At 40.5% G+C, this 27215-nt stretch overlaps 2 protein-coding genes across 2 annotated transcripts; one reads left to right on the top strand and one right to left on the bottom strand.

Moving 5' to 3' along the window:
• Nucleotides 1-1932: 1932 nt before the first annotated feature.
• Nucleotides 1933-6629, bottom strand: LOC101166725 (zinc finger protein ZIC 1). Its single transcript, XM_004073109.4, has 2 exons — nt 4874-6629; nt 1933-3322 (listed from the first exon to the last, which is right to left on the bottom strand). The coding sequence occupies exons 1-2, from the start codon at nt 5826-5828 to the stop codon at nt 2712-2714; spliced, it is 1566 nt and encodes a 521-aa protein (XP_004073157.1). The 5' UTR covers nt 5829-6629; the 3' UTR covers nt 1933-2711.
• A 4449-nt stretch (nt 6630-11078) lies between these two features.
• Nucleotides 11079-17238, top strand: LOC101166969 (zinc finger protein ZIC 3). The gene is made up of 3 exons (XM_004073110.4): nt 11079-13568; nt 14173-14336; nt 14760-17238. The coding sequence occupies exons 1-3, from the start codon at nt 12578-12580 to the stop codon at nt 14940-14942; spliced, it is 1338 nt and encodes a 445-aa protein (XP_004073158.1). The 5' UTR covers nt 11079-12577; the 3' UTR covers nt 14943-17238.
• The last annotated feature ends 9977 nt before the right edge of the window (nt 17239-27215 follow it).

The raw sequence follows: 27215 nt of genomic DNA on the forward strand, positions 1-27215 counted from the left end.
TGGAGAGCTGCACTATTTATAGAAATGGAAAGAAAAGGGCAGAATGTGACAGCGTACACAACAGCAAGGGTGTGGTAGGAAAGCAGTAAGACTGACACACGGAAAGTAGTGAGGTTTACTTCAAAAACACCCTCATTGTACTGCAGCACCAAACACGTGTGAAGAAAGCTCCTGCTGATGTTACAATGCAAGAGAAAGCAGATTTATCCATTTTACTTCTTACCACCCGCCTGCTGATGAAAAAAAAACAATAATGTAATATCTTGATATTCAAACTTGCCACTTGAAATTATTTCATCACAAAGCTTGTTATAAAAACTTATTTTCAGTCACATGTCATCAGCTGGCAAAAAATATATAAATACATGTCTATAATAAGATTAAACTTCAGTAACAAATGGATGGTTCTCCCAAAAATAAAAACTTGATGAACACTTGAAAAAAAAAAAAATAAATAACAGCATTAAAATTCAAAGGGGATTTACAAAATGCATCAATAAAAATATCTCACTCTCCCAAAAGATGTATCCTCAGGGGCACCATGGGCAACATACACAGCAGAGAGAATGTATAAACAAGCTAATCACAGATTGTCTCTCCTGATACTGTAAGCATGTACAGTAAATTTGAATTCTTTTTACTCAAATTTATTCTAGCAAAAGACTTTTTTTCCCTTATTTTTTAAGCATTTTTGTATGTTTCATTTTTTATTCCTAGTTTTTTGGTTTACAGATTGCATTCAAATTGAAACCTAGGATACAATGATTAGATCTTTAAAAGAATGTGTATTTGTGGCTGCCTTTGTAACTTGATGAAATTCATCAGAACCAATGGGTTTATTCACTCTCTCCTTAAAAGATAATATTTTAAAGAAATGCAAACATGACAACCTGATTCTATTATGTGGAACGCCAACCTGAGCTGTCCACTAGATGTTTAAATATGAGGCAAAAACACAAGTTTTCCACAGTAAGAATGAGAATCACTTTATTATTTAAAGCTTGTATCTTCATCTGACCTTGCTGAGGATCCAAGTTGCTGCAATGCATTTCCGCACAGGACAAGGACACAGCATGTTCATCATCTTCAGTCGCACACTATTATTGTACCTCCATGTAGACTCTGTGCTCTTTTTTCACACTACCATTTTGGAACAAAGGTTCTGTTTCTGACACAGGAAACGGAGAATGCAAACTAAGATCCTGCTGCAAAGCAGTTTGCTGAACATGATCCCCTGCACCAAGATTAGAGTGCCGCTGAATTTGAGCTCTGCAAAGAAAAAGACAGGCGTCGAAAACAGACCTCCTCATCTTTTTCCTGTGGAATAATGAGGTGTTTGTTGACACAAGTGTTCCAGAAGGTACATAAACCAACCAAGTGCGAACAAATGTGTCTGAGAAACCGTAAGCAAACATTTTACTATTATTAGTGCTTTATATTCACAAATACGAAAAAGTAAAATTGGGTTCAAAACTTTTTCCAACTTTTCAACTTTAGCATGAAGGTTGGCTTTATGGGAGGAAATGACCAAGAAAAAAATATATCATTTTTAATTAAAGGTAAAAATATTTGTTGCTTAATAGTGCAAGCTGGAAATGCTTTTTTGGCTATATGACGTCTTAATATTTTTGTTTTTACAGTTTAGTGACCACCAAAAACTAAAAGCGCTTTTTTTACTCACCGTAAAATTGTACAATGTCAAGTTCTTTTTTTTGTTTTTATTCTATTTTAAGTCAGTTTCACCACTGCCCTCCCATATTCTTTTTTCCTTGCATTTGTAGGCCTACAATATGATGAGGGTAGGAGAGCAGGCTGTAGTCTGGCCTTGTACCTGCACAAAAGAGGGAAAAAATAGAATAAAAGGAGCGGACAAAAAATAAAGATTCCATCTCATTTGGAAATGAGTACATAAGGGATCAAACACAAGCCTAATCAAAGAGAATATAGACACTTTAATGCAATATAGGGCACATAATTAATTATCAAGAACGTTTATGTACAGGGAAGCTGACGTTTCACCATTAACAGGAGCACAGTACTCACACTGACTTTACTTTGTAATGAAATGGTAATTAAAAATAATACAGAGTAAATGCCTATTACAGTTTTGTGAATAAGCAGTAAAAATGTGGATTGAATCAAGAAAAGATCATATATATGTATTTGTGTCTCACGCCTGTCCTGATTTAATTACAGTCAAAATATGCTCCAGGCCCACAATGCAGGATTGTTAGATCTCACAAATTTGAATGGCAAAAAGATCCTCCAGATAATTCCTCCTCTTAGGACATAGGACAGTTATGAATAATATTTCTATTCATCCTGACATATATTACATCTATTTTACATTCCACAAACACCCTTACAGAGAGGGCTACATTCAGCAAGGTTTTTTTCTCATATTTACTTCAAGGAACAAATTATAATAACTTCAAATGAACATGAACTTCTTTTCTGAATAACTTGAACAAATATGCAACACGGTGAACAACTGGACTCATGCTCCTTGTTGTTGCTCCCATGAAGGCAGCCGAACAGGCCTCACCACAACGTGAACAACAGCTGGACATATTTTGAGGTGTAACTCTCAACAGGGTGACTGAGGACATATCACAAATATTTGAAACACCATTCACAAGAAGTACAGAGTAATAGAGACACGGCTTCAGGCTACAGCGGGAAAACAGAGGCCCACTAATGTGTTCAAGATCTCACAGAGACGGGATGTTGTTACACTGCTTTGGAGAGAAGGAGTCCACGCCGGTGTGACATGTATACCATCCGTTGACAATACTTTTCTGAAAGGGGGAGGCGGAGGTGAAAGTCCTTGAGCTCTGGGCAAAAGCCTGCCCTGCCTGGCTGCAGGGGTACTGAGAGGACTGAGACCTGTAGCTGCCTCTCTGCAGCAACAAAGGGTCTAGGAGTGGCTGTGACCTGTGCGGGGAGTAGTCCAAACTGCTGTCAAACGTGTGATGGAAACGTGACCTCGGGGTCAAGTCGTCTGGACTCTCAGGGGACAGCCGGACATCTTGGGTTGGATGCAGGGTGCTGACCTGGACCCTATCCCGTGCTGACCTGCCCTCAGCACTGCGATCCTCGTCTTCGGGACGCGCATGACCGCTTTTGGCAACGTGGGCCTTGTTGCAGTGGAGCTTCATGTGTTTGCGCAGGGAGCTGGGATGGGTGTAGCACTTGTCGCAGCCCCTGACCTTGCACATGTATGGTTTGTCACTGGAGTGCACATGGGAGTGCTTCTTTCTGTCGCTGCTGTTTGCAAACCTCCTGTTGCAGCCCTCGAACTCACATTTGAAAGGTTTTTCACCTAAACATGCACAGAGAGAAACAAGGACGGGTTACAAAAGTGCTTGCAGCCTCCCCTTTAGATGCTGCATTTTTGGTCACCCTAAACCTGTACACCCATGACAGAAAATTTAGACTCAATATATTTCACAATGTTTAAAAGTTTAGAGAAAACTGAAGGATTCAAACCATGTGGTAAAGCTCAAAGATCTTAATCGCAACAAGTGAGCCCTCCAGGCTGCAACTACAGCACCTATCTGCTTAAAAAATATGTGTCATACAACAAGAATGACCAGCAAAACGGATGCATAAATCTGCCTGCAGCTGCACCCCTCCACACCCACTAAGAAAAATTATAATTTCCACTTTTCATTTATCATTTCTGCATGCTACGGTTAATTTTCCATCTAATTCCTTTAAAAAATACCCTCTACTGCGCATGTGCAGCTGTGTGGAAGATTAGCAAATGTCATTAACGGTCTCTGTTGGGTCTATTTCCTCTGTTGTTTCAATTAATGCAACAGTGGACAGCTTTAAACAACAGAGGGTGCCCAAGGAATATTTCTTTTGTGTTGTCTTTTTTTTTCTTCTTTCTAAAAGCAATCCCCTTCTAATTTCAACGCGGATATTTCGCTGTATCAAGGTTACATCCTTCTCCCGACATGTGTGAAAATAAGAATATAATACGACTGCGTGGTAATTCCTTTTGCAGCCTGTGTTGGTGTTTAGTGTGAAGGGAGGGGGTAAAAAAATGAAGCAGAAAAGTGATATGCGTTTCGTGACATAATTTCACAGTGCCTCCCGCTGCATGCGTGCCTATCAAAGTGGCGCACGTGGAAAAAGGGGGAAATAAGTTACATAAATATCATTTTATAGAAAAATAATAATGACAACTCATTAAGTACATTTATTTATATATATATATATATATATATATATATATATATATATATATATATATATATATATATATATATATATATATATATATAAAAACTCATCCCTTTGCTCAGTCGCGTATCCCCGCTGCGTCACAGCTACATCACAGTGTGATGTGCTCCACTGGAGGTGCTCCTCTTGCGCGCAGCAGAGGAGATGAGTCCCTGGGAGGCAGACGCAGCGCAGCGGCTACGTCACAGCTCCCCGGTGTCCCGGCATTTATTTAATAATTTCAATGAAGGAAGGGAGGGAGGCACCCAAAGCGAGAGGCCTGCTGACTGTACGCGTTTGGAGCTGTCTCAGGACATCTCACCGGCGGTCCCTGCGCAGAGCACGCAGGGTTGTTGTTTTTTTTTTTCGTGCGCGTCCATTCAGTCACGGAGACTCACGTTTATGTTTTTTTATCAGCGGCTTCAGTTTTGTTCGACAAAATACAATCAAAGTAAACACGTCTTGATATAATAATAATAATAATAATAATAATAATAATAATAATAATAATAATAATAATAATAATAATAATAATAATAATAATAATAATAATAATAATAATAATTTATTTAAAAAAATGGGGGGGGGGGGAATTTCCCTTAATGTGAAAATTATTTTTCCTTTATATATTTTAGGATCTCACCTGTGTGGGTCCTCTTGTGGATCTTCAGGTTCTCTGATCTCGCGAAAACTTTCTCACAGCCGTGGAAAGGGCATGGAAAGGGCTTCTCCCCTGTGTGGACTCTGACGTGGTTCACCAGCTTGTATTTGGCTTTGAAAGGCTTCCTGTCTCTCGGACAATTCTCCCAGTGACACACGTATTCTGCGTGCTCTGGTCCTCCGACGTGCTCCACTGTCACATGGGTGACAAGTTCATACATGGTCCCGAAGGCTCTGGAGCAGGGCAGCTTCCCAGCCCCCTCTTGGCCGTCACTCCACTTGCACACAAGCTCGTGCTTGACTGTTTGCTTGGAGCAGCGGAGGAACGCGTCGCCTCCTCCCCGCTGAATTGCCATGTTCAGAGGTTTGTAAAGACCCAGGAACTGAGTGACGATTTGCTGGCTGTTTCCCTTGGGGTTGACAGTTTGGCTGTAGGGGTGACTCCGGGTGAGGAGGTCGCCAGGGATGCCCAGCATCATCTGGCTGCCAAGGTCTCGAGGTGCGTCGGCGGAGGCATGGGCCTGCTCCTGATAGCTGGTGAAAAACGCATGGCTTCTGTTGTCTCTGCAGCCAGCAAAGTCACGATACCTTCCAATCCCGCCATGTTGGTTAGCTCTTGATGCCAGTTGATCAGTGACGGGTGGCATGCCGGCTCCAGAAAGATTGGCTCCAATGATAATGCCCCTGGGGCTGTGCTCTAACCGGTGACTGGGGTATCCAGAGTCTGAAAAACTGACCGAGTGGTCAACAAATGCAGTGGACCTCGTCTCGGGGTAGTCTCTCAAATTGTGCGAGGGGCAGAGTTTTAAGGAACTGCCAGTGGGGTGTCCCATGTGCTCTCCTGCCAAAGGTGGCAGCACCACGCTGGGTTCAGTATTGCTCTCCCCGGGGTTGACGCAAGAGAGAGGGCAGCCACTAAACCTCGAAAGGCTTGTCATGTTGTTTTGTGAGTTTGGCTATGAGTTTGCAGGATCAACCACCACAGCACTCAGGGAAAGTCTGCTCCCATTTTTTCTCCTTGCTGTGCATCATCTGCATGTGAAATTCTGAGCCGTGAACTTCGCAGAAGCAGCAAGAAGACTCAGTACCGTTAAAGGTGCTGGGAGTCCCATCCCGTTCACTTTGCCCTCTTGATTTGTGGCAATAACCGTGGTGGTAAAAATGCTTCGAAGCAGGCCATAGTGAAATATAAAAGCACAGCAGGCAAACCTGCTTTTAAAAAGGGAGCTTTGGGATTGGCTGGAACGCCGAGTGATTGACAGGCGCTGGGTTTGTTTTAAAAAGGACACGCAGGCGTTCGCTGCACGACTCCGTTTTCAAATATCGCAGAGAAAATGCTTTGAAATGTGCCGCGGTGCTTCTCCCTTCTACTCTTTAACTTCAGCCTGCTCCCATAGTACCCCTTCCCCAAATCTATGCAAAGGTAAAATGCGCAGCTTCATGTTGCACTGATCCTCTAACGGGAGTCCAATGATCAGATCAGGCACAAGAGACGAAAAAGGGTGAAATAAAACACAGTGAAGGTCTTTTTATTTTACTACAAACTAGGCCCACTCCTGCCCCACAAGCTTTACAGAGGCTGGTCTTTGTGTGTCCACGCCAATTATTGCGAGGACGTGCGCAATGAATGAGCGGAATGTAACTTTTTAAAACGCGTCAAGTCACAGGGAATGAAAGCAAACATCGACCAAAAAATAACATCTTCAAATTTGTTCATTTATTTCCAAGACTATAAACTTTAAAGAAAGACTTTTTTTTGGCATATAATAAACTTTCACAGTCATTAGAATTACATAAATGCGATTTTTTTATAGAACATTTTGTTTGGATGTACTTTGGGAAAAGATTTACACATTAAATCATAATAAAAAACTTTTTTTTTTTTGTCCGCAACTATTTGTTTTTCTTTACTATGTTGCTTTAAACGCTGATTTTGTAAAGCCGGAATGCATTTTAAAAGACGATAATCTGTCGGAAAATAGGTGACACAAAAACAGAACAAAAAAAGAATTGCGTAAAAGTGTAAGCAGCTGTGAGCCCTGCTGTTTTTGCAAACTGCTAAACTTTCTCCACTTTGGGGTGTTTTGAGGACACAGAACTCTCCACTGAGTTTTTTTATTTCTCCACTTTACCTTAAACTCTTTACATCTATTTAAATGTGCTGATCTCCAGACTAAGATTTAAGGGCCAAATCTCTTTATTTCCACAGATTATTGCTCGCACGATTGTAAAACAAATATATACATTAAAATAACAACGAAAAACTAAAGAGCAGCAAATACATCTATATTTTCAGTGAGTGTGGTGACGTCATCTGCCGGGATTTCTATAGGCAGTCAAAGTGGAGGGCCCACTTGACATAAAGTGCAGCAAAACCAGCAGACAGGACCAGAGCTGGAATAATTCTGTCGTGATTGTAATGGACACTCATGTTTGTCAACCTTTCACCCCATGCATTTCCCAAAATAATGGAAGGTTGAAGGTCAATAAACTGAAAATTCTCCTTCTGTCATTTTGATTCCACGAAGGAATGGCAGATTTAAGGAGTCCTTCTCTGCAGCAGCACACTGCAAAGGGCAAAGGCACCCTCATAGTCATCATTCTTGTTTATGAACAGCTTCCATCAAATTTCAGGATTCATTTAGCAGGACTAGAGCCACAATAGGGGAAATTAACCCAGCCCTATTGTTAACAAAAGATGTTGATTCTCTCGTAAAATTCCTCTAACCTTTACATTTTAGAATTAAGAAAATTACAAACATGTTAAAAAAATATTTCATTTACAGGGCTTATTTACATTTTTGGCCTCATGAGTTTTTAGTTTTTAATAATTAGGTTTCAATTATTATATATTAATCAAAAAAATTATTCTTATCTTTTTTGTGTCTTTTGTTTCAGTTTTCCAAAAATTTGTTCAAAAGTAGATTTTTTCTTGAAGCAGTAAACAATAAAAAGCATAATTAAAATGTTGCTCTCTTTTAAACCTCAGTTGACATCAAATGTGAGCAACATTGTTTTTAAAAAGTGACTTTTTCAATTTTTTCGCATTTTGTATAAACAAAACGCATAAACGCGTAGAATTTAGCGTACAATAATTTAATTTTCTATAAATTCTTTTTGCGAGTCTTAAAGAAGTTTGCCAATCTAAAAATTTGAAATAAATAATCATCGCTGGCAAAAAAAAAAAAAAAAAAAAATTAAAATAAACGAAGCGTTTTTGTGTGCACATACGACCAAACATGTAGGCAATGTCCACCCCAAAACAGAAAAGTGTGATGTGAAAGACGGCACAAATCAATTAAAACAAACAAAAAATATCAAGAAAAAACTCTATTAGTAGAACAAGAAATTATTAAAAATATATCATTAAAGATAAATTAGGACTTTTTTTGTTCTTATTTCAACAGGGGTCAAAAATGTAAAACATAAAAACACGCGTAAATTCACATAAATGCATATTACTTTAAAACTGCATCAATGGGGCAAAACTGCTTGATAAATGAATATAAATGAACAGCAGACACAACAAGATTAAAAGGAGCAGCAGATAACCCAAGAATCAAAATTCAATTATCTATGTGACATCTATCTTTGTTTTACTGCAACAACTGGGTAGGTGTTTGAACGCGTCCATGCTAGCAAGGAGTGACATGAAATGCTGGAATTGATGAGGTATGGCAGTGCACAGTCTTTCCATCACTTTATGAAATTTAGATGAATTAACAGGTTTGGGATGAGTCTATTTGGGGACAGATGCTCCAGTAAATCACAGCAAGCAGTCAATTAGCTCTCTCCATCAGCCATATGAAGGCAAATTCCAGCCGCAATCACATGCATCACTCTAGGCCCAAATTACTGCATGACTGCTAAATACCAATATTTGCAATAACAACGGATTTTAACTGATGTATACGCAAATCAGGTCCAGTTTGAACCGTTAACAAGCAATATTTTCAACATTTTTCCAGGTAATCAAACAGCGATGATAACATTTTTTAAAAAGTAAAGCAGTAAAACGCATTCGCAACAACATTTTCCAAATAAGAAGCATTTTCCTGCCATTAAACCACCACAGTGACACAAGGCTATAGTCTTTATCCGCTGGTACACCTGCACAGAAAATGAATTTTAGCATGTGAGGACTTTAGCAAAACCTTGAAAATAAAACCTGCAGCAGTACTGGTACCTGCATATCGATATATGTATTTTATTTAAAGCCTTCTGAAATTATTTAGGAGTAAATAGATCAACTGTGTGATCCAAAATAATTAAAATTCTGAGAAAAAAAAAATAAATATGTTTAGTTCTGATTAAAAAAATGAATTCAATGGACAATGTTTTGAACGTGAGCCAGAACCCAGAGCTTTTGCCCTGCTGTGACCTAAACTTCAAAGAAAAGCAGAGGTTTCTTTGCTTCTGAACTGTAATCTTGATTTTCTCACAAAACAAAGAGCTTGTCACATAACACAAGTTTGATAAGATATACCAGTAGCAATCCTACGTCTTAAGTTGTGTCCATTTAAGCATAATTCTCCATACAAAAATCAGTTCCTGATTCCTGAAAAACAGTTCCTAACTCTCCACTTTTGTCCAGTCATTATTGAGTTAATTTCAAGTCCACAAACTTGTCTATAGCACTATGGCCTGAGCCAAACAAGCACATGGGGGCTGCGGGCCAGACCACATGGACTAAAAAATAGCTCAACTTTCCTGCCAGAAAATTACAAATAATAATCATAAATATTTCCGGAATATGGTACTTTTTATATCAGAAAAAAACGTTCATGCATCAATGTCTTTGATCAAATCTTCATGTTGCTGCCTCTAGTTAAGAGAAAAGTGAGCTGTTTACCATGTATGTAGGTTGATGGTTTTGTTCGGCTCTTTTCCAACAGCTTGGGCCTACTGTCAGAGAAGTATGCACACCAAAATATTCGGATAAATTAAGGTAACGCGCATGCTCTGTGAAGAGAAGATTATGTTATAACCAATGGGCTTTCCAAAACGCCCAGTGAGGTAATCCCAGCAGAGATGACTAAATAACCAAATTAGACATACCAATCCTGCAGAAAAAAAGGGGGAAATGGTTGAAATTTATCATTGCATTGCAGCTGTGTGTGACCTTTAAATTAAAAAATAATGATTAATAATTTAGACATGAATTATAGAAGTTTAAACTAGTTTAAATAATATCACATTTCAAATGTTAAATAAATAAATCAAAGATTGGACACATTTATTTTTTTAAATGAGTGTTTATGATTCTAATTAAAAAGATGGGCAAAAAATAAATAAATAACTAAAAGAGGAATTATCGGGGTGTGACCAGTCTGTTTGCGATCTGTAGTGTAGTTTCATTTCCTCTTTTGTCTTTGACCTTTTTACTAATTGAAACAAAAGGAAAAAAAAAGTTCAATTCACTTTGTTCCAGGAAAAAAATGAAAATGAAACAAGTTTTTTTGTTTGTTTTTTGAGATCTTATAAAAGAAGGACGGTGCTTGTTTAGATGAAACCAAGAAATCAACAAAAATAAACGTGTTTGGAGTCCTTTTCAACATTTGCGGAGTTCATTCATCATTCAATAAATGCCAGCATTCCATCAGCAGGAGTTTTAAATTTAACTCTGGAGCAACAGTTGCTTTACATTTGGTCTTGTTGATGACAGCTCCCCCCCTTTTCCCAGCAAGAGCTCCGTGCCTACGCTGCGGCTCTGCGCTCGCAAACATTTGTGACTCACCTAAACCATGTCATTTAATCATTTCATAGTGATAATATGGCTGTAAATACACGGAGCGTTTATTTCAGTGGCGTGTGGAGCCTTCGCGTTCCAACAAGCCAGTAAAATATGAAGGGAGTACAGGGAAACTTAACAGGCTGCTTGCCACTCGCGAAAGTTCACAAAGGTCGCAATAAATCTGTGTGTGTGTGTGAGTGTGTGTGTGTGTGTGTGTGTGTGTGTGTGTGTGTGTGTGTGTGAGGGGGCGTGCGTGTGTGAGCGCATGCACGCGCAAAACGAAGGAGGAGTAAACCGCAAGAGCTTTCGTGGTGAGACTGGAGGCGCTCACGCAGGAGTTTACGCGCGCATAAGCACGCGTGCACGAGACGAGAGCAGTTCACACGGAGAAAAAAAAACTAAGAGAGATGATGAAGTGAACCTTGTCGTGTTGCTTCACGAGGAGTTTGAGTTAAAAAAAGTGCAGCAGGTCCGCTGATGTGGGGGATCAAAACAACAGGTAATGCGCGTTCCTGCAACCATTTGGCTGGAGCAGACCCAAACATGGCGCAGTGCGTGATTCCTCCCTATCTTTGGAGGCCAAACAACCAACTCTAACCAAACTTCTTTTACTTCGCTGAGGCCTGACAATTTTCAAAAAAGCAGAGAGACGACGGAGAAGTGATCAAACTCACCTTTTCAATAGGTAAAAGTTGGTTTCTCGCTGAAATGTTCTGAGAGTCATTGCAGAGAGGCGACAGCAGAGTGAAAGACTGATTTCATTTTTTCCTTTTTTCTTTTGGGGGCCTCTAAAATAAAGAATGCAAGCTCCTTCCTGGGACAGGCTGAGGGGGGACTGATGTGAAAGGCTTGGAGTTAAAAAGCGCCGCTTGAAGCTCTCAGCGCGTCTCTGAACTTGATCAGATTTTATGTGTCCTGCAGCGAGTCAGCGGCAGCCTTGTGAAACTTGCTCAATGGCACGAATTTTTTGGCAGGGTGAAAAAAAAATCTCGGCATAGTACAATTACTGCCATCTTTCTTTCTTTCTTTCTTCTTCCTCCGTCTTACACCCTATAGTGATTTTGCAAAGAAGAAAAAAAGGACTTCCCTTTCAAGCGGCTTCAAGAAAGGCAGAATTTGGAGCTGCGCCAACTTCATCCAAAATTTCTCTTAATAAGAGCCAAATAGTCACATTAGGAAGAGAAAAAACACCGTTTATGAGAATCAAAATTTAAAACAACGTAAAAACGGATAGTTATGAGTCTTTGGCTTACTTTTGCGCTTTAAAAGCAAGTTTTTGTTTTACAAATGTTGAAGTAAATTGTATAGAGACACGTTTTAAGTGGAGGTTTTGTGTTTATAATAACCATGTTTTCATTTATATAGCATTTTCGGAGGTGTGGGGGCGTTCTTGGGTTCTGCACATCGTGTAAGGCTGCAAAAGTCAAGCGCTCTTCTTAACACATGTAGGATCGCTGGAGTTTTCCGTTATACCTGCAAAATAATAGCCGTAAGGACCAATCAGATGAGGCAAACGAGACGACCTGCCATCTTCAATCCAAAACTCTGCCAATCACCACAAATCCAGCCAATTAACACCATTCTCGACAGTCACGTGGCATGTGAGTAGCTGCTCACTGATTGGGTGCCTCAGCACTGCCTCCTGAGTTCATTTATGTTCTGGGAGTGAGTGATTGACTTTATCAGTCCAAGGACATCATCCGCTTGGTAAGGGGGGGAAGTTTGATCCTCTTTCTCACGGATCGCAGTAAACGGGAGTTTTTTTGTCCTCCCAACTCTTAACGTAGGAGTTTTTCCCCTATTTTGGCTTGCTTTGTTTTTTAATGTAGGATATTTCCCCCCAAGCAACGTGGTAAATCTCAGTGCAGTGTGCATAAGGCTGCGCGCTCCGCTAAACTGGATTTTAATTTTGTTTTTCGCTTTCTTCCCGACTCCTAAGTTTGTTTCAAGCTCATGACTATGCTTCTTGATAGCGGTCCGCAGTTTGCATCGTTAGGAGTGGGGGGGTTCGGGACACCACGGCATCATCACGACATCGGGAACCGAGACCCGAGTCTGGGACTGAATCCCTTCTCTGACTCGTCTCACTCCGCCGCTTTTAAAATCAGCCCCGTGGCGCACGACATCGCTTCCAGCCAGACGTCAGCTTTCACTCCGCAAGCCTCTGGATATGCAGCTGCCCTGGGACACTCTCACGGCGGGCAGGTGGGCTCGTACGGCGGGGGAGCGTTCAACTCAACGCGGGACTTTCTCTTCCGGAACCGGAGCGGAGAGTCCAGCGCGCCGAGTGCGCAGCATGGGATCTTTGCAGCGTCGGCGGGGAGCCTGCACGGTCCGCCCGGGATCAGCGATAACCCCGGACATTTGTTGTTTCCAGGACTTCACGAGCAGGGAGTGAGCCACCCTCCATCGAGCGGACATGTAGTGAACAGCCAGATGCATCTTGGCTTAAGGGGGGACATTTTCGGGAGACCTGATCCGTATCGTCCGGTGGCGAGCCCTCGGACGGACCCCTACGGTGCTCAGCTGCATAACTACAACCACCCCATCAATATGAACATGGGAATGAATGTGCCGACACACCACGGTCCCGGGGCCTTCTTCAGATACATGAGGCAACCCATCAAACAAGAATTGTCCTGCAAATGGATAGAAGAGAACCAGATGAACAGACCCAAAAAGACTTGCGACAGGACTTTCAGCACCATGCACGAGATGGTCACGCATGTGTCCATGGAGCACGTCGGTGGCCCGGAGCAGAGCAACCACGTCTGCTTTTGGGAGGACTGCCCCAGAGAGGGCAAATCTTTTAAGGCCAAGTATAAACTCGTCAACCACATCCGCGTGCACACGGGCGAGAAACCTTTCCCGTGCCCGTTCCCAGGATGTGGGAAGATATTCGCCAGGTCGGAAAATCTAAAAATCCACAAAAGGACACACACAGGTAGGAAAACCCAAAACAACGTCATCATTGAGGGATTATTCTAACGGTATTCATTGTTGGAGAATTGTTTTTTACGCATGCTCTTTTGGGGTTGTTTACGAAGCACTAGTTTGTTCAGAGAGCCTCAAATTATTTAGGATGAATTATTATTTCAAACTCATAAGAAACTTTTCTTTTTTGGTCAACTTTGAGGGGTGTTTATCTCCCTTTATTGTCGTCGCTTTGAGCTGAGAGGTTTGGTGAATTTTCTCCAACTTTTTTTGCGCCATTAAGGCACACACCAACTAATCCATTCTCACTCAGCTTTGCACGGCGCCCTGTTGATTCACTGTTTACTATAGAAGGAAGAGCAGAGCAGGCCAGTTGCATGCAGGAGTAGGCCTCTTGAATAAATAAAGCCCGATAGTGCAGCTTGTAGTCGTGGAGCCATCTCTGCCAGACTAATATGGGTTGCTGTATTATTATATAATCGTCTACGGGGCCTCGTTGGAAGTCTTGTTTTGCAAGCGATGCTGCAGTTGAGGTGTGTGTGTGGGGGGGGGGGGGGGTAGTTTGTTTGTGCTGGGCCATTTGGGTAATTCTCTATATGCATTCAATCCTGCAGGTGAGAAGCCGTTTAAGTGCGAATTTGACGGCTGCGACAGACGCTTCGCCAACAGCAGCGACAGGAAAAAGCACATGCATGTGCACACATCAGACAAGCCATACATCTGCAAAGTGTGCGACAAGTCATACACACACCCCAGCTCTCTCAGGAAACACATGAAGGTAATTAACGTCTTCATTACTTCTTAAACACATTAAGGCGCGCGCACACACACGCACACACATCACTCACAGACACACACACACTTCCTCCTCCTTCTTTTGCCACATACAGGGACCTTCACAACTTCAGGCATTTCTTTTCTTATTGCGCATCCATTCCCTATGAAAAAAAACATTTGAAAGTGTAAACACACAACAGTTCCTATTATAGGAGTTTTATGCCACGTAACATCTGTAATTATCTACATATTTTTCACGATTTGAGACTATCATTTATTTAGGTTTTTTATATTTTATTATCACACAAATCTGTGTCAAATTCACAAAAAAACCAAGAGTTTATTCATTTTTTCATATTATCCCTGTGCTTTATTGGACGTCAATTTGCTTTATAATTATTTTTATTGCTTGGTTTATTTTTAGGTCCACGAGTCTCAAGGCTCAGAGTCTTCTCCAGCAGCAAGCTCTGGATACGAGTCGTCCACGCCGCCAGTGCTGGTCTCAGCCAGCACCGAGGATCCGACAAAAACACCCCCGTCAGCCGTGCAAAACACGTCTGGCCACAGCGAAGGACTGGCACCCAACTTTAATGAATGGTACGTCTGAAGTCAGAAGAACAGAAAAATAAAAGAAAAACTGTCAATGTGGACCACGAGAATGAGGATAAATCCCGGAGACAACCTAAAAACAGGAGCGGAAAAAAGATTTAAAAAAAAAACACGACTCTTTGTCTCTTCACACACACATACACACAGCAGAAACACACATAAGTGGGATTGCGAGTAGAAAAAAACATCAGCAAGACAAGAGATGAGAGCAAATGCCAGCAACAAGCAGGCCACGACCGTTCTCAGGATCACAAAATTTGACTTTTTGGAAGAAAAATTGACCAACCACATGAACAGAAAAAAAAATCTACTGCTTTCTCAGTATAAATACGTGTTTTTTTATCCTTTAGTTTACAGATTTCAGGAAAAGAATCATTTTATTTTGAACATTATGTATTTTCTCAAAACTTTATTTAAAAATAAAAAATGGGAAAAAATGGATGATTATTTCACGCTGTTTTCTATGACGGTGACGCGCTGCTGTCGCCTCTTCAATTGATTGTTGAAACTTCGAACAGTCTTAAGAAACGTGCCAAAGTCTTTGTCATGAACTTGAACAGAGAAGAAAAAAAGCATAAATAAATATTATTCTCGTGAATGTATTTTCTTGTTTGATAGGGTCAAATCTGTTGTCAACGTCCGTTTTCAGGTGGAGACATGTGGTATTAGGTTACGATTGTTATACCGTTGAATATAACGTTGCCTTTTGTTAATACCGTTGTAAATACATATCCATGATGCCATATTTATCAATTTGTAATTTAATTATGGGTTTAAGTTCTGAAACTTAAATGATATTTATGGAAATGTTTTCTAACAAGAACTGTACAGCTTTGGTCATAACCAGCTTAACATTGAACAAATGATAAAGCTCCAACATCGTGATTGTATCCTTCTGTTTTCTTTTTAACCAATAGGCCTACATGTGTCTTATTTGGATTGAAAAATCATCTATATGAATACTATGGATTTGTCTATATATAATGCAGATTCTTTTTCCAGTCACTTTCATTTTCTTTATGAGACCATTGACATGTAATAAATCATCTACTTTGTAGAACAGTTGAGCTGCAGAGGCTATAAAATGGATTCTGTTGATATTTTCCTTTTTGGGACGGGGAAAGGGGAGGGATGGTCAAATTGAAACTTTTTGTGTATTTTATTTTTTATAGAATGAGAAATAGATGTCAATTCTTAGCAGGAGAACAAAAGAAGAAACTCTTCCACCTTACGCACTCTTATACAGGTCTTTAGGTTCAAGATTTCCACACACAAAAAAAAACATTTTTTTTTCTCAGTTGGTCAAATTGGGGGTGAGCACCCAAACAGTGCGCCTGTGTGGCAAATTCTTTCTATAGTTCCAGCAATGTCTTTGTGCAAGTAGCCTATGTTTAAATGTGTGCATCGGCAACAATGGAACTGTCACGACAAAGTATCTTCAAAAACAATAAAAAAAAGTTTCTTTTTTTTCGTCTGTCAGCTTGCATTGTTTTAAATGTAATTCTTCTGTGAAACTAAGCGTGCTATTTGTTGTGGTGTTGCATTTAGAGCAGTTTGATTACACATTTGCTTGTTTTGTGTGAATAACTTGTCGAGATGACTTTTTTCTTTTCTTTTTTTGGTTGTTGTTTTTATTTGTGTCGAAACAAAATTTAGTGAAAGGAATTCTCTATGTGGGTTTGGAGGGAGAACACGTTCCGTGGCAAAGAGTTACAGCATTGCATTGTAACCTATTCTCAAGAATTAAATATTATGCATAAACTAAGTATATTGTACTCATATGAGAACAATTTCAGACCACCAGCACTACTTTTAAAATAAAATGTAAAAAAAAAGGTACCTCTTGACAGTGATATATGAAATAAGTTTATTTAAATAATTTAAGGAATATATGTTTTATATGCTATTTTCTATACCTTAATTTTAAGAAGTACATTTTCTTATTCCTTACTCCTTTCTGCCCCATGTCCAGATGTCAGAGGAAAATATCTGGTGTATAAACACAACTAGAATGTGATGTTGTAACACTTTCTGGGAGAAATGGGTCACACTCCGAGTTATTCCTGAAGAGCAAAAGTGTTTTCCTGATGAACTCTGTCACTGTGCCACATCAAGGCAAAACCATGTTCCAGCAAGACAGGCCTATATCTGCGTTAGCCTATCCAGCTGCCATGCGCTCATTGTATTTACTATAGGCAACTGTATACTGGTTGATTTGATCTTCACCAACTATTTATGAAGAAATGTGAACGGAAATTTTGATTGAAATTAAAAAATGACATTATAAAAAGCCACTTTTCGGACTGGCCCGTTGATTATTGTCACTGTGTGGTTCTCCACCCTGCATGTTTTGCAGACACTGTTTACCATGCTGATTGTTTCAGACTAAGAGGAGTCACTTGAACTTGACACTGATTAGGGCGCCATCTTTGTATCTTGCATGTGTGTGTGTGTGTGTGTGTGCAGTGTGGAAATAATTATAGATCAATTTGGAGAAAAGTCATATGGAATACAGCTTGAAAAAAAATAGATGGACATTTGTCTAAATTGCTGCAAAAGTTGCAACTTTTTTTCAATGAGCAGTTATGAGCAAAATTATACTAGTGCAGACTGGAGGGCGGGCAACTGAGGACACTGTGTGGCCGTGAATGCAGAGTGGGTTGCTTTGTCAAAAGCAGCTCTGCCTCAGCGTCTCCCACTAACCGACTAACAAGGCATTGCTCCGTTTAAACAAGCAGGCGAGTTTCCACACATCAGGGGACTGCCATGCTTAGCATTTAAATAGCAAAAAACGTCTCTCCGGTTAGTATTCTAAATAAAAATAAAATGTTATTTTATTTTGATTTGGTGCAAAATAAACGAAAAACTCCTTTTTGAGTCACTTTTAGAACACCAGAAACACATTTCTGTTTTTGATCCCAGTTGTTATGTTTTTGCAATCCGTTTGATTTCATTTCTTTTTAACCCCCACCCCTCCAACCCTCTCCCCCCGCTTCCCCATTCCGTCCTCCTCCTCCTTCTCCTCTTCCTCCCTCCCTTCCCGGCTCTTCTGGTCGCACATTTTCATGTTTCTCCTTTCAGATAACGTGACGTCAAATAAGCGGGACCCGGTTTGTCCCGCAGCTCACATGGAAGAGGCGCTCCGTCGCACAGAAATATGATGCTGGTTTTGCAGGGTCGGCATGATAAATGGGAACCAATTGCGCAAATGGAGGGTAAAAAAGGATGAATGAATAAAAGTGTTCACATAAGAATGAAGGGGATGCGGTTACGGAGGGGTGGGGTGTGCACGACGGGTTCTCAATGGGCCGTAGTGAGCGGTGGTCACGTGGTTGCAGTTGTGTTAAGACTAGCGGTTATATCACAACAATGTTGGACTCTATGCATTACGCCTGGCATTAGCGCTCATACATGCAGAGTTATCTTGTGGGGTGTTTTTTTGTGTGCGGACCTGCAGCATGCATTTCGGCAGTATTCTCAACGTTTCTTTTTTAGAATCTGCCTGTTCTGTGACTGGGATCGGAGGGGGAGAGGGGAGGCAATAAAAAAAAACAAGACTTAGATGCTCTCCTGCGTGCGCCCTGCGCTCGACTTTACTCCAGGCTGGGTACGTGCTTCCCGGTTCTCCACCTTGCCTCCACTCCCCGCTCGCGCACAGTCTGCTGGCGTGCGAGCGCGCGCTAAGAGGATAAACTGTCACAAGCAGGTCCCTAGCCTTTTTTGTCACGCAACGGAGGTGATGATCTCAACCGGCACAGTTAACGCTCGTTGATGGTTTGGTAACTATTGCCCGCGTCACGGCTTCCACGCGCGTGACCCCAGTTTTAAAAGCCATCCTTTGTACATAAACGATGCCAGAGTGTTTATTTACGTTTCAGGCTTTTGATCCGCCACTTAAAGCGGGATTTGTGAGCTTCGCAGAGACTGAGCTTGTGTTTGTTTTTTTGCGCACAGCCTGGCACACCACGCTTGGTGTCCTGGACTCTATGCTCAGATGTCCTCTCATCTCTGCTCTGGATGACCATAACTGAAGCTAACTTAGTTATCTAAGTTTGTGTGGGCGTGTTTTGCGCGCTTATCTTACCACACACAGCCACATCAAGTTAGGACTGCTCCTTTTTTCCACAAGTCCTCTCTCTTAAACGGATGCACTAACTAAGCCTGGAATATTGTGTCACCAAATGAAGCGTGGCAATTAGATTGAAATTAGATGGATTTCTAACTTCATATGACAAAATATGGCAGTAAAAACAAATAATTGCGTTCATTTGATAATCAAGAGTCTTCCATTTGCGCTAAAGTTGATGTGGTTGCCAATTATCGATGCTTATTTCACCTCCAGCAGGGTGTTGAATATGCATTCACAAAGCACCTTAATCCACGGTGTGTCTATATCTTTGGTTGTTTCGTGGCTTTTGTGATGCAAACTGATTAAACTGAATGGCTTTGTGTTTGCGTTCAATTATTCTTCAATGGACATTTACATAGCCAATCACGATACTATAGCCTGCAGGCATTTCTCTCTTCTTTCCACAAGTGAGAAATCCAACAAATGTTGCCTCTTTGTTTGCTTTCTTTAAATTCTTCTCAAACAATTCGGTCATCGAGCGCATTTTACGCACGTATCGTCGAATAAATGTTTACAAAATTATGTATTGTTTCATTTGTTCCTAAATGATGGATCTTTTATTTTGTTAAAAGGAGGGTTTATTACTGGGATGTCCAAGTGGAGACAGCGGCGGCTCCTAAACATCTGGCAAGGTGTCAGAAACTTGATGAATACCTTATCAGAGTGGGCGAAGGAATAAACGCAAATAGGTCTCGAGAGTAAGTTCTCTGACAAACGCCCATTCAGCAAAGCAGATGTTCCGCAATTGTGCTTTGCGTTAGTCTTTTGACAGATACATTTCCAGCACTTCAGAGGCGCAGCGGATGCGTAAATGAGCAGTTGGCATCCTTTTAATGACCCGTTGCTGCGCTTTGCTTCCTCCCGACGCAGGGAGAAAGTCCCCGTGAGTAGCAGAAAGTGCTTTTATGAACCACTGAGCTGGGCATTAGTGAATAATGTGCAATGCTGACGCTTGAATTGGCGGACAGAGCAAAGCCTTAACCTCAACTACCAGCAATTAGCTCGTTCATTAAAACTACGGCAGCCTTGACGGAACATTTAGCACATTTTACATGGCACACTATCAACATTGTGCAGCCTGGAAGTCAACAAAAAGCTACATTTGTTCCAACTCGCATGAATGGCGTGATTCAGCACCTCCGGCAAACTTTTCACCTGACAGCCCCGAGTCAGCCTCAAAGGACACGCCCACCCACTGGGGAGGGCGGGGCGCCGCGCTCATGCGTTCAATGCTCTTTCAAAATAAAAGGGACAAAGCTCGTTAGGTGCCAAGCTCTGAAGACACTTCAAAAGAAATAAATGTAGTGGCTTATTAAAAGGTCGCTTTTGCTGTTGACTTGCGCATGCGTAATGCTGACTGATGGATGACAGACAGACAGACAGACAGACAGACAGACAGACAGACAGACAGACAGACAGACAGACAGACAGACAGACAGACAGACAGACAGACAGACAGACAGACAGACAGACAGATACCCTTCAAATTTGAGCCCCAGAAAAGTCAATCAAACTTCAAAATAAAGCCAGTTCTGGTTGCGTGATGTGTGTAAAATCTATAATCTCTGATAAGCATGAAGTATACATGACTCCAAGAAAAAAATTACTGCTCCTCATCCTAAAATATAGTTCTCGCACCTGATTCCTGCCCTTCTACAAACAGAAGCAAGAATTGAAATGCATCACTTTTGGGTTTTTTGGGTGTATTTTGCATTTTTCAACGTTGACAAAAATTGACCTACATTGTTGTTATTGTATTGTTGCTTATCTAAGGCCATGTTGAACATATTAAAGATGCCATGTGGATTATGTTTCAATGAGAAGACATTGTTCAAATTTAAGGTTATATGAAATCAAATTCTTAAGACCTCTTTGCTTCATAGAAAAACCCTATTTAAAATTCTCTTGTCCATGAACACAAAAGAGTTGGTTTAAACCACAGTCCAGTTATAAATTGTGATTACCATAAACAGTTTTTTTTAAACTAGCATAAAAGGTTGTCTTGGTTTAAAACTTCTATTTTTACCCAAAAAAAGTATATGCTTTTCTGCAAACACATAAACCATATACAGTATACGCTTCAAGGGGTTTGACATTAAAAGGAGATATTTTCTCTTTGAATTTCTAATATCTTTTATGTGCTAAGACACTTAACGGGTAGATTCTTAAGCATATTTATTAATTTAATATTACCATAAAAAATAGAACAAAAGTACTCTTTATTATTCATATGTTTCAATGCAGAAATAAATGCTGCAAAGATAATAAACAGAGAAGGCAACAGACATAATGACAAACAGAAGGAACACTAGCACAATCTGTAAACGTTGTGGCCCCTGTTGAGCGTTTGTAGGGCCCTGATCAGAGGTTATTTGGATGTAATACGCTGTGCTACAGCTTTTTTCTCTCTTTTTTGGCCTTACAGAAAAAAAGGAGATTTTTGTGTGGGTGGCAGCTGCACTGCTGCAAAACGAGAGTTTTACCCAACAGCTGTGTTATGCAGGTTTTTGACAGCCATAATAAAAAAGTGTGAGACATAGCACCAGTTATTTTCTTCCCACTTTGCCACTAATTTATACTCAACTCCTCCGCCATGCCTTTTGGCTAAAGATTGCAATACTGAGTTGTATATACTTGGTATTAGCAGCATCACATTTCTTTAGACTTTTTTAATTTGTCATTCTTATTTGTGGCTTAGATTTCTTTGTTTTTTTTGACAGCTGTACCTACAAATCCGTTTTTCCTAACCCACATGTCATTATATATCTATCTATACATATACACATATATACACATATATACATATATATATATATATATATATACACACATATATACATATATATATATATATATAGAGAGAGAGAGAGAGAGAGAGAGAGAGAGAGAGAGAGAGAGAGAGAGAGAGAGAGAGAGAGAGAGAGATATCTATATCTATATCTATATCTATGTCTATCTATCTATCTCTCTCTCTCTATATATATATATATATAGTTCTGTGAATTTATATCTGGAGGCAATAGCATTCTTTGGAAACATTGCAGAGAAAAGAGGGATACAACAAGAAGGAACCAGGTAGGAGGGCTTGGTGAAAGAAGGGGCTTGGAGAGCCAGGTGCTGGTGGAAATTGGCAGGCTATTGCCAAAGCGACCTCATGCCAGGATAATGTATGGACCTATAGGTGTCCAACAGGCCAATCACAAGCCTCACGCCGATTTAGCTTTTTAAACGCCTGTGGGACCATTTCTGCAATAATTGCTTCCCCTGCTTTAGTTCTGGTCTGCAGTATCCATCACAAAAGAAGAAAGGCACACGAACGGTCAAGCAGGGCCTTTGGATTCAAAAGTTCTTAGCAAGATTGCAAGTTAGTTAGAGAATGCTATGAAAAACAGAAAAAAGCAACAGTGGCTTACGTGAGTTTGAAATAACAGACGAACAGAGGTTTCGCATGTGAGGCAAGCATGGCGTGTCCTTAATATCTTGCACATTTTCCCACAGGATGCCGTTGGAGGTTGTAAATCATCTCTTGTTTGTTCAAATGTAACACAGTCAAGTATTTTCATTGGCATCTCAGAGACATCCTATCCATCCTTTGCTATGATGACCAATGACATACTTTTTTCCTAGTAGGGGGGTGAGGGGTGGAATGAGTGGAGCCTGGTGAAATTTGAATCCTCTCAACAAAGTTAAAGCCAGGTTACGTAGTGCTTCGACAAAAAAGTTCATATAAAAGTAGGATTTTTCTGAATTTATGTTTTTAAAAATATACAAATATTTAAAAGAAATATTTCAATACAAATAGTGTTATTATAATTATTTTGTTGAAATTGTTCCTGGGGAGAAAATTAGCTTGAGAGGCCTGTTTTTGTTTTTAATTTTTTTTGTTTTTGTTTTTTTTTACTCTTGCGAATGCAATCACTCAACTCTGAATAAGAGGAGAAAAAAGAGAAACAAAGATCTACACGTTCTAAATTATTAACGAGCTGCGTGTTTTTTGGCCTTGAAAGGTTTGGGCACAATGAAGTCAAAAGAACCGACTAGAGTTGAGCAGGGGGGCTGATGAAGGCCCACCGGCGCAGCAGTGAGGACGCGCGTCCTCTGCGCGCGCTCGAGCTCATCGGTTCTCACAGGAAATTAAATCCCGCAATAAATTGACTAAAATAGATAAATGATAAATAATAATAATAATAATAATAATAATAATAATAATAATAATAATTTTTCGATGGTGCAAAAACGTCTCGTTGTTTCTCTTTGCAGGGAATCAAATGACAGCGACGATTGGATCCAAATTTGCGCAAATTATACAAGGTACAATCAAATAAATGCGACCCCCGGCGTAAAATGATGGAAAACCACGCGGGGCTGCAGCTCAAACTTGCATGTATAGTTTCATCCTGTGAAACGTTACCACGCAGGCAGTTTGTTTTTATTCTTGCTGGCCATAAATAATGCATAACCTGTGCTGTCTGTCAGATACATTTCATAAGGAGCCGCCGTTCATGCATTAGGAATGTAGCTGGTGAGAGCTGCAGCTCTCAAAGGTGATACTATCAGACGTGGCATTTGGTGGCCTAAACATGAGCGACGAAGCTCAAGATTCAAATCTCGGCCTTCAGTCTGGAGGATGTTCAAATGCATAATATTAGTCTGAGCTTCCATGATGATGCGAGGTCAGTTTGGAGCTGAATTTTAGAGGCTGCAACCGAAAAGCCACACAAACACAGCTCTATAAAAGCTGTGTGTTTCCTATCTCTTTTTTTCTTTCTTTCTCTTGAAATTGGCAACAGTGTGCCCAGCCAGTACCCAGTTTAATTTACCTCGTCTTCGGAGTGATTTTTTTGTATTACCTAAACAAGGTGAAATCTGGAGCATGCAGGCTCTCTCCTGCTTGTCGGAATCAGTGGAGTGTGAAATTGCAACACCAGAATGCAGGGATAATAGCTCAGAAGGGGGTTAATGTCCCTGCTACATTCACAGAACATTTTTATAATGACTGAAATCATAATAATAAAAAAGATAAAAGTATAGATTTATGCTGTAGTCTACTTTCCTCCACTTTATGTCTAACTGGATTTATACTTTGGTGTTTTTTGTTGTTTTGTTTTGTTTGTTTGTTTGTCTGTTTTAGTTCTTTTTGGATTAAAAGATTTGACCCAAAAATAAATATTTTAACCATTTTCTTTGAGTGTGCTTCACATCAGGAGACATTGCATCTTTTTCAAAGACATTTAGTCAAGACAACACCAAAACATATTAAAAACACATGCAGAGAGGTAAATCATGCATGATTCAGAAATGATTCTTGATCTGCAAGAGATGCCAACAAAAACATCTGATTGTGAGGCATTACTGTACCCAAATTTGGTTTGTAAAATGTCTGATGATTCCACAAATAACCCAACAAATCCCTGTCCGTCACCATTTAACACTCCCACTGGTGTTAATCTTTCCTGTGACAGGGGAGGGGAAGGGGTCACCACTCTGGTGATCTTAGCCAGTGGACAGTGGACTTCCACCAGCTCAGTCTGGTTTCTTCCAACTCAAAGCACACGAAGGCAGTGTTTTTCTTTCCATTGCAGCTTTTAACAGCAGGAAGTGATGGATTTACCGAGAATAATCTAAGGCAACAACCATTTTTCTACGTCAGCTTATGGTTTACAAAACTCAAAAAAGAGCAGCAGCAAAAAAAAAATCAATTTAATGATGTTCAGCTTTTGAAACGGAACAGGAACCAAGTAAGGCTTCTTTCTTGTGATATCAGCTTAAAAATCTAGGCTTCTTCACAGACCCTCAAAATATCTGTGTTCATGTTCTCCCAAGCTTCTGAACTAAACCCAAGCCTCTTCATTAGGAATATATCGTGTTTTTAGATTGTTTTGATGTGGTCAGAGAGCAGACGGACCATTGGCTAAGCATTGGAAAGAGCAGACAGACAGACAGTCCAAGCGGTTTAGCCTTGTTTAAAATTATTAATCCACTTCTAATTCCAGCTGGCCCCCTGACAGCATAGAACCTTATCAAGAAGAAAAAAAAAATCAGCGCCTCCATTGTGAGATCTGGCAGAAGGAGACTGGGCGTATTTTTTCTGCTCCAATCAGTTTTTAGAAAATACCCTCCTACTAGCCCCCCCTCACACGCACAGCAGGGGAATAACAGAATCAGTAATTCCCCATTAATTTCTGAAAAAAAAAAAAAGAAATGTAGACCCAAAGTAATGCCTTAGAATAAATAAAATGAAAGACGTGGCGCACAGAGGTGACGCATGGTAAACCGAAAAGTCCTTAAATAAAGATTCTTCATCTGTTTAAATGAAAATCTGATTCCATTTAATCTGAAGAGTCATAAACTACAGTTTGAAAAGTTGGAGGCAGAGCGCCACTTCATCATTCTTTTATTGGACCTTTATTTTGCAGAATGTCATTTTAATAAATATATTAATATATTTTGAAATGAGCAAAGAAAGTCCTTCTACCGCCCCTAGTTGAATAATGATGAACTACAGGACAGAAAACAGGGACTAGGTTTTATACAGTGGGTTTTCAAGGAAAGTTTGGAACATGCTAATGAGATGGGGTCTTGGAAATGTGTGTATCAAATATGATACCAATGGTTATATATGGTTAATGCTATAAATTTTGAACTTCTTGGTTGTATTTTAAACTCTGTTCTCCTGTAGGAACCACAGGGTTTTGTTGACAACTCAGTTTTAAAGTACTCAAAAAGTTTTACAACCAACCACTAGCAGAATTCAAAGCTGGAATTGTTTTCTAATCTCAAGTAGAAAGGAGAACCTTATTCCACACCACTGTGTAGTGATATTAGTGAAAGTTCAGGCCTGAATCTGTCTCAAACTGCTTTCCGTTTCAGTTGTCCATAGACACAGGGATGAGGCTGCTAACCTCAAACAGAAGCAGTTGGCGAGTGGAGGGGTGTGTTGAGGGAAATGGGGGCGTGGACAGCGATGTAAAATCTCAGAGGGGAGGTGGGGGTTTTGCTCCATCTCACCTTGTGTCAACACCCCGCGCTCACAGACGCACAGTCACCCAGCAAGCCAATAGGTTTTGATCAGGCCCACTCCAAAAGTGGGCTCCTATCATCACACTGTCATAATTACACACACACATTCACTTATACACTGGCGTGCGTGCAGACATTCATGAAGCCATTATAGCTGCTCAGAGTGACAGCCTTTCATATCTGCCTGTCTTCGTGCCAAGTGGTTATCTGCGCACAAAGCCATTAAATGTCACAAACACACACAGTGACACACATGTGTCTGTAAAAATGCTTTTTTGGGGGGAAATGAGCTCCAATTAGATGTAATAACTGGCAGATCACTAAAAAGCATTTCATATTTTTTAATTGATTTTTCTAATTTCTCCACCTCCCTCCTTTCTTTCTTCCCCCATCTCTCAGGGTGACTTTTAAGCACTCCGAGACTGACAGAACAAAAGAGATTGTTGTGAAGTTGCTAATTATTTAATTAATTCTTTATTCATTTTTAAAAGTTCCCTGGGTGGCAATGTGCCCGGGCTGTTACAGTTGACGAAAAATTACACCCTGGAAGACATTGAGTGACACATGAACAGAGGAAGAGGGGCAGGGGGCGGGCCGTGCCATCCAAACATGCCCGTGCCCTTAAAGGCACAGCAACGTCCGCCCCATCCTGCCTGACTCCCTCTCCACCCCTTCCACCCTTCCAGCGACTGCTCTTCATCTGTTTGCCACATTCCACTTCAACCAAAGCTCCGGATGAATCACGTGCGCTCACTGTAACTCTCTTTCAAAGTTCCAATTTTCGCACAAACTGCAAAGAAGATGGCAAATGACGGCCAATTTTCCTCAGCAAGGGGTTGCTTGTCCACTATGATGAATGCAAACCACATACAAAAATCTTTCCCTCACATAACAAGCTTTTGTCAAACGATGTGTCCTCTCCCCCCAAAACCAATAAGTAGGGCATGGAGAGAGTAGGCCACTAAAGACCCGGTCATTATTGATTTGACAAGTGAGTGAATAATTCATCTCCAATGACAGACATCAGCTGGGACAACCCTTTATGACTGCAGCTTCTAAGAGAGAAACAACCACAAACCTGACCTTTTCCCAGTCAAGCCCCCTACCCTTTTGACCTACCTA

Source organism: Oryzias latipes, chromosome 10 (genome assembly GCF_002234675.1).
Source record: "Oryzias latipes chromosome 10, ASM223467v1".
In the NCBI taxonomy this organism is placed as follows: Eukaryota; Metazoa; Chordata; class Actinopteri; order Beloniformes; family Adrianichthyidae; genus Oryzias; species Oryzias latipes.

Coding starts and splice junctions, on each gene's coding strand:
- LOC101166725 (XM_004073109.4), bottom strand. CDS start 5,828: ATGACAAGCCTTTCGAGGTTTAGTGGCTGCCCTCTCTCTTGCGTCAAC. Junction 3,323..4,873: donor CCACAAGAGGACCCACACAG/GTGAGATCCTAA, acceptor GTGCATGTTTAG/GTGAAAAACCTTTCAAATGT.
- LOC101166969 (XM_004073110.4), top strand. CDS start 12,578: ATGACTATGCTTCTTGATAGCGGTCCGCAGTTTGCATCGTTAGGAGTG. Junction 13,569..14,172: donor CCACAAAAGGACACACACAG/GTAGGAAAACCC, acceptor TCAATCCTGCAG/GTGAGAAGCCGTTTAAGTGC. Junction 14,337..14,759: donor CTCTCAGGAAACACATGAAG/GTAATTAACGTC, acceptor GTTTATTTTTAG/GTCCACGAGTCTCAAGGCTC.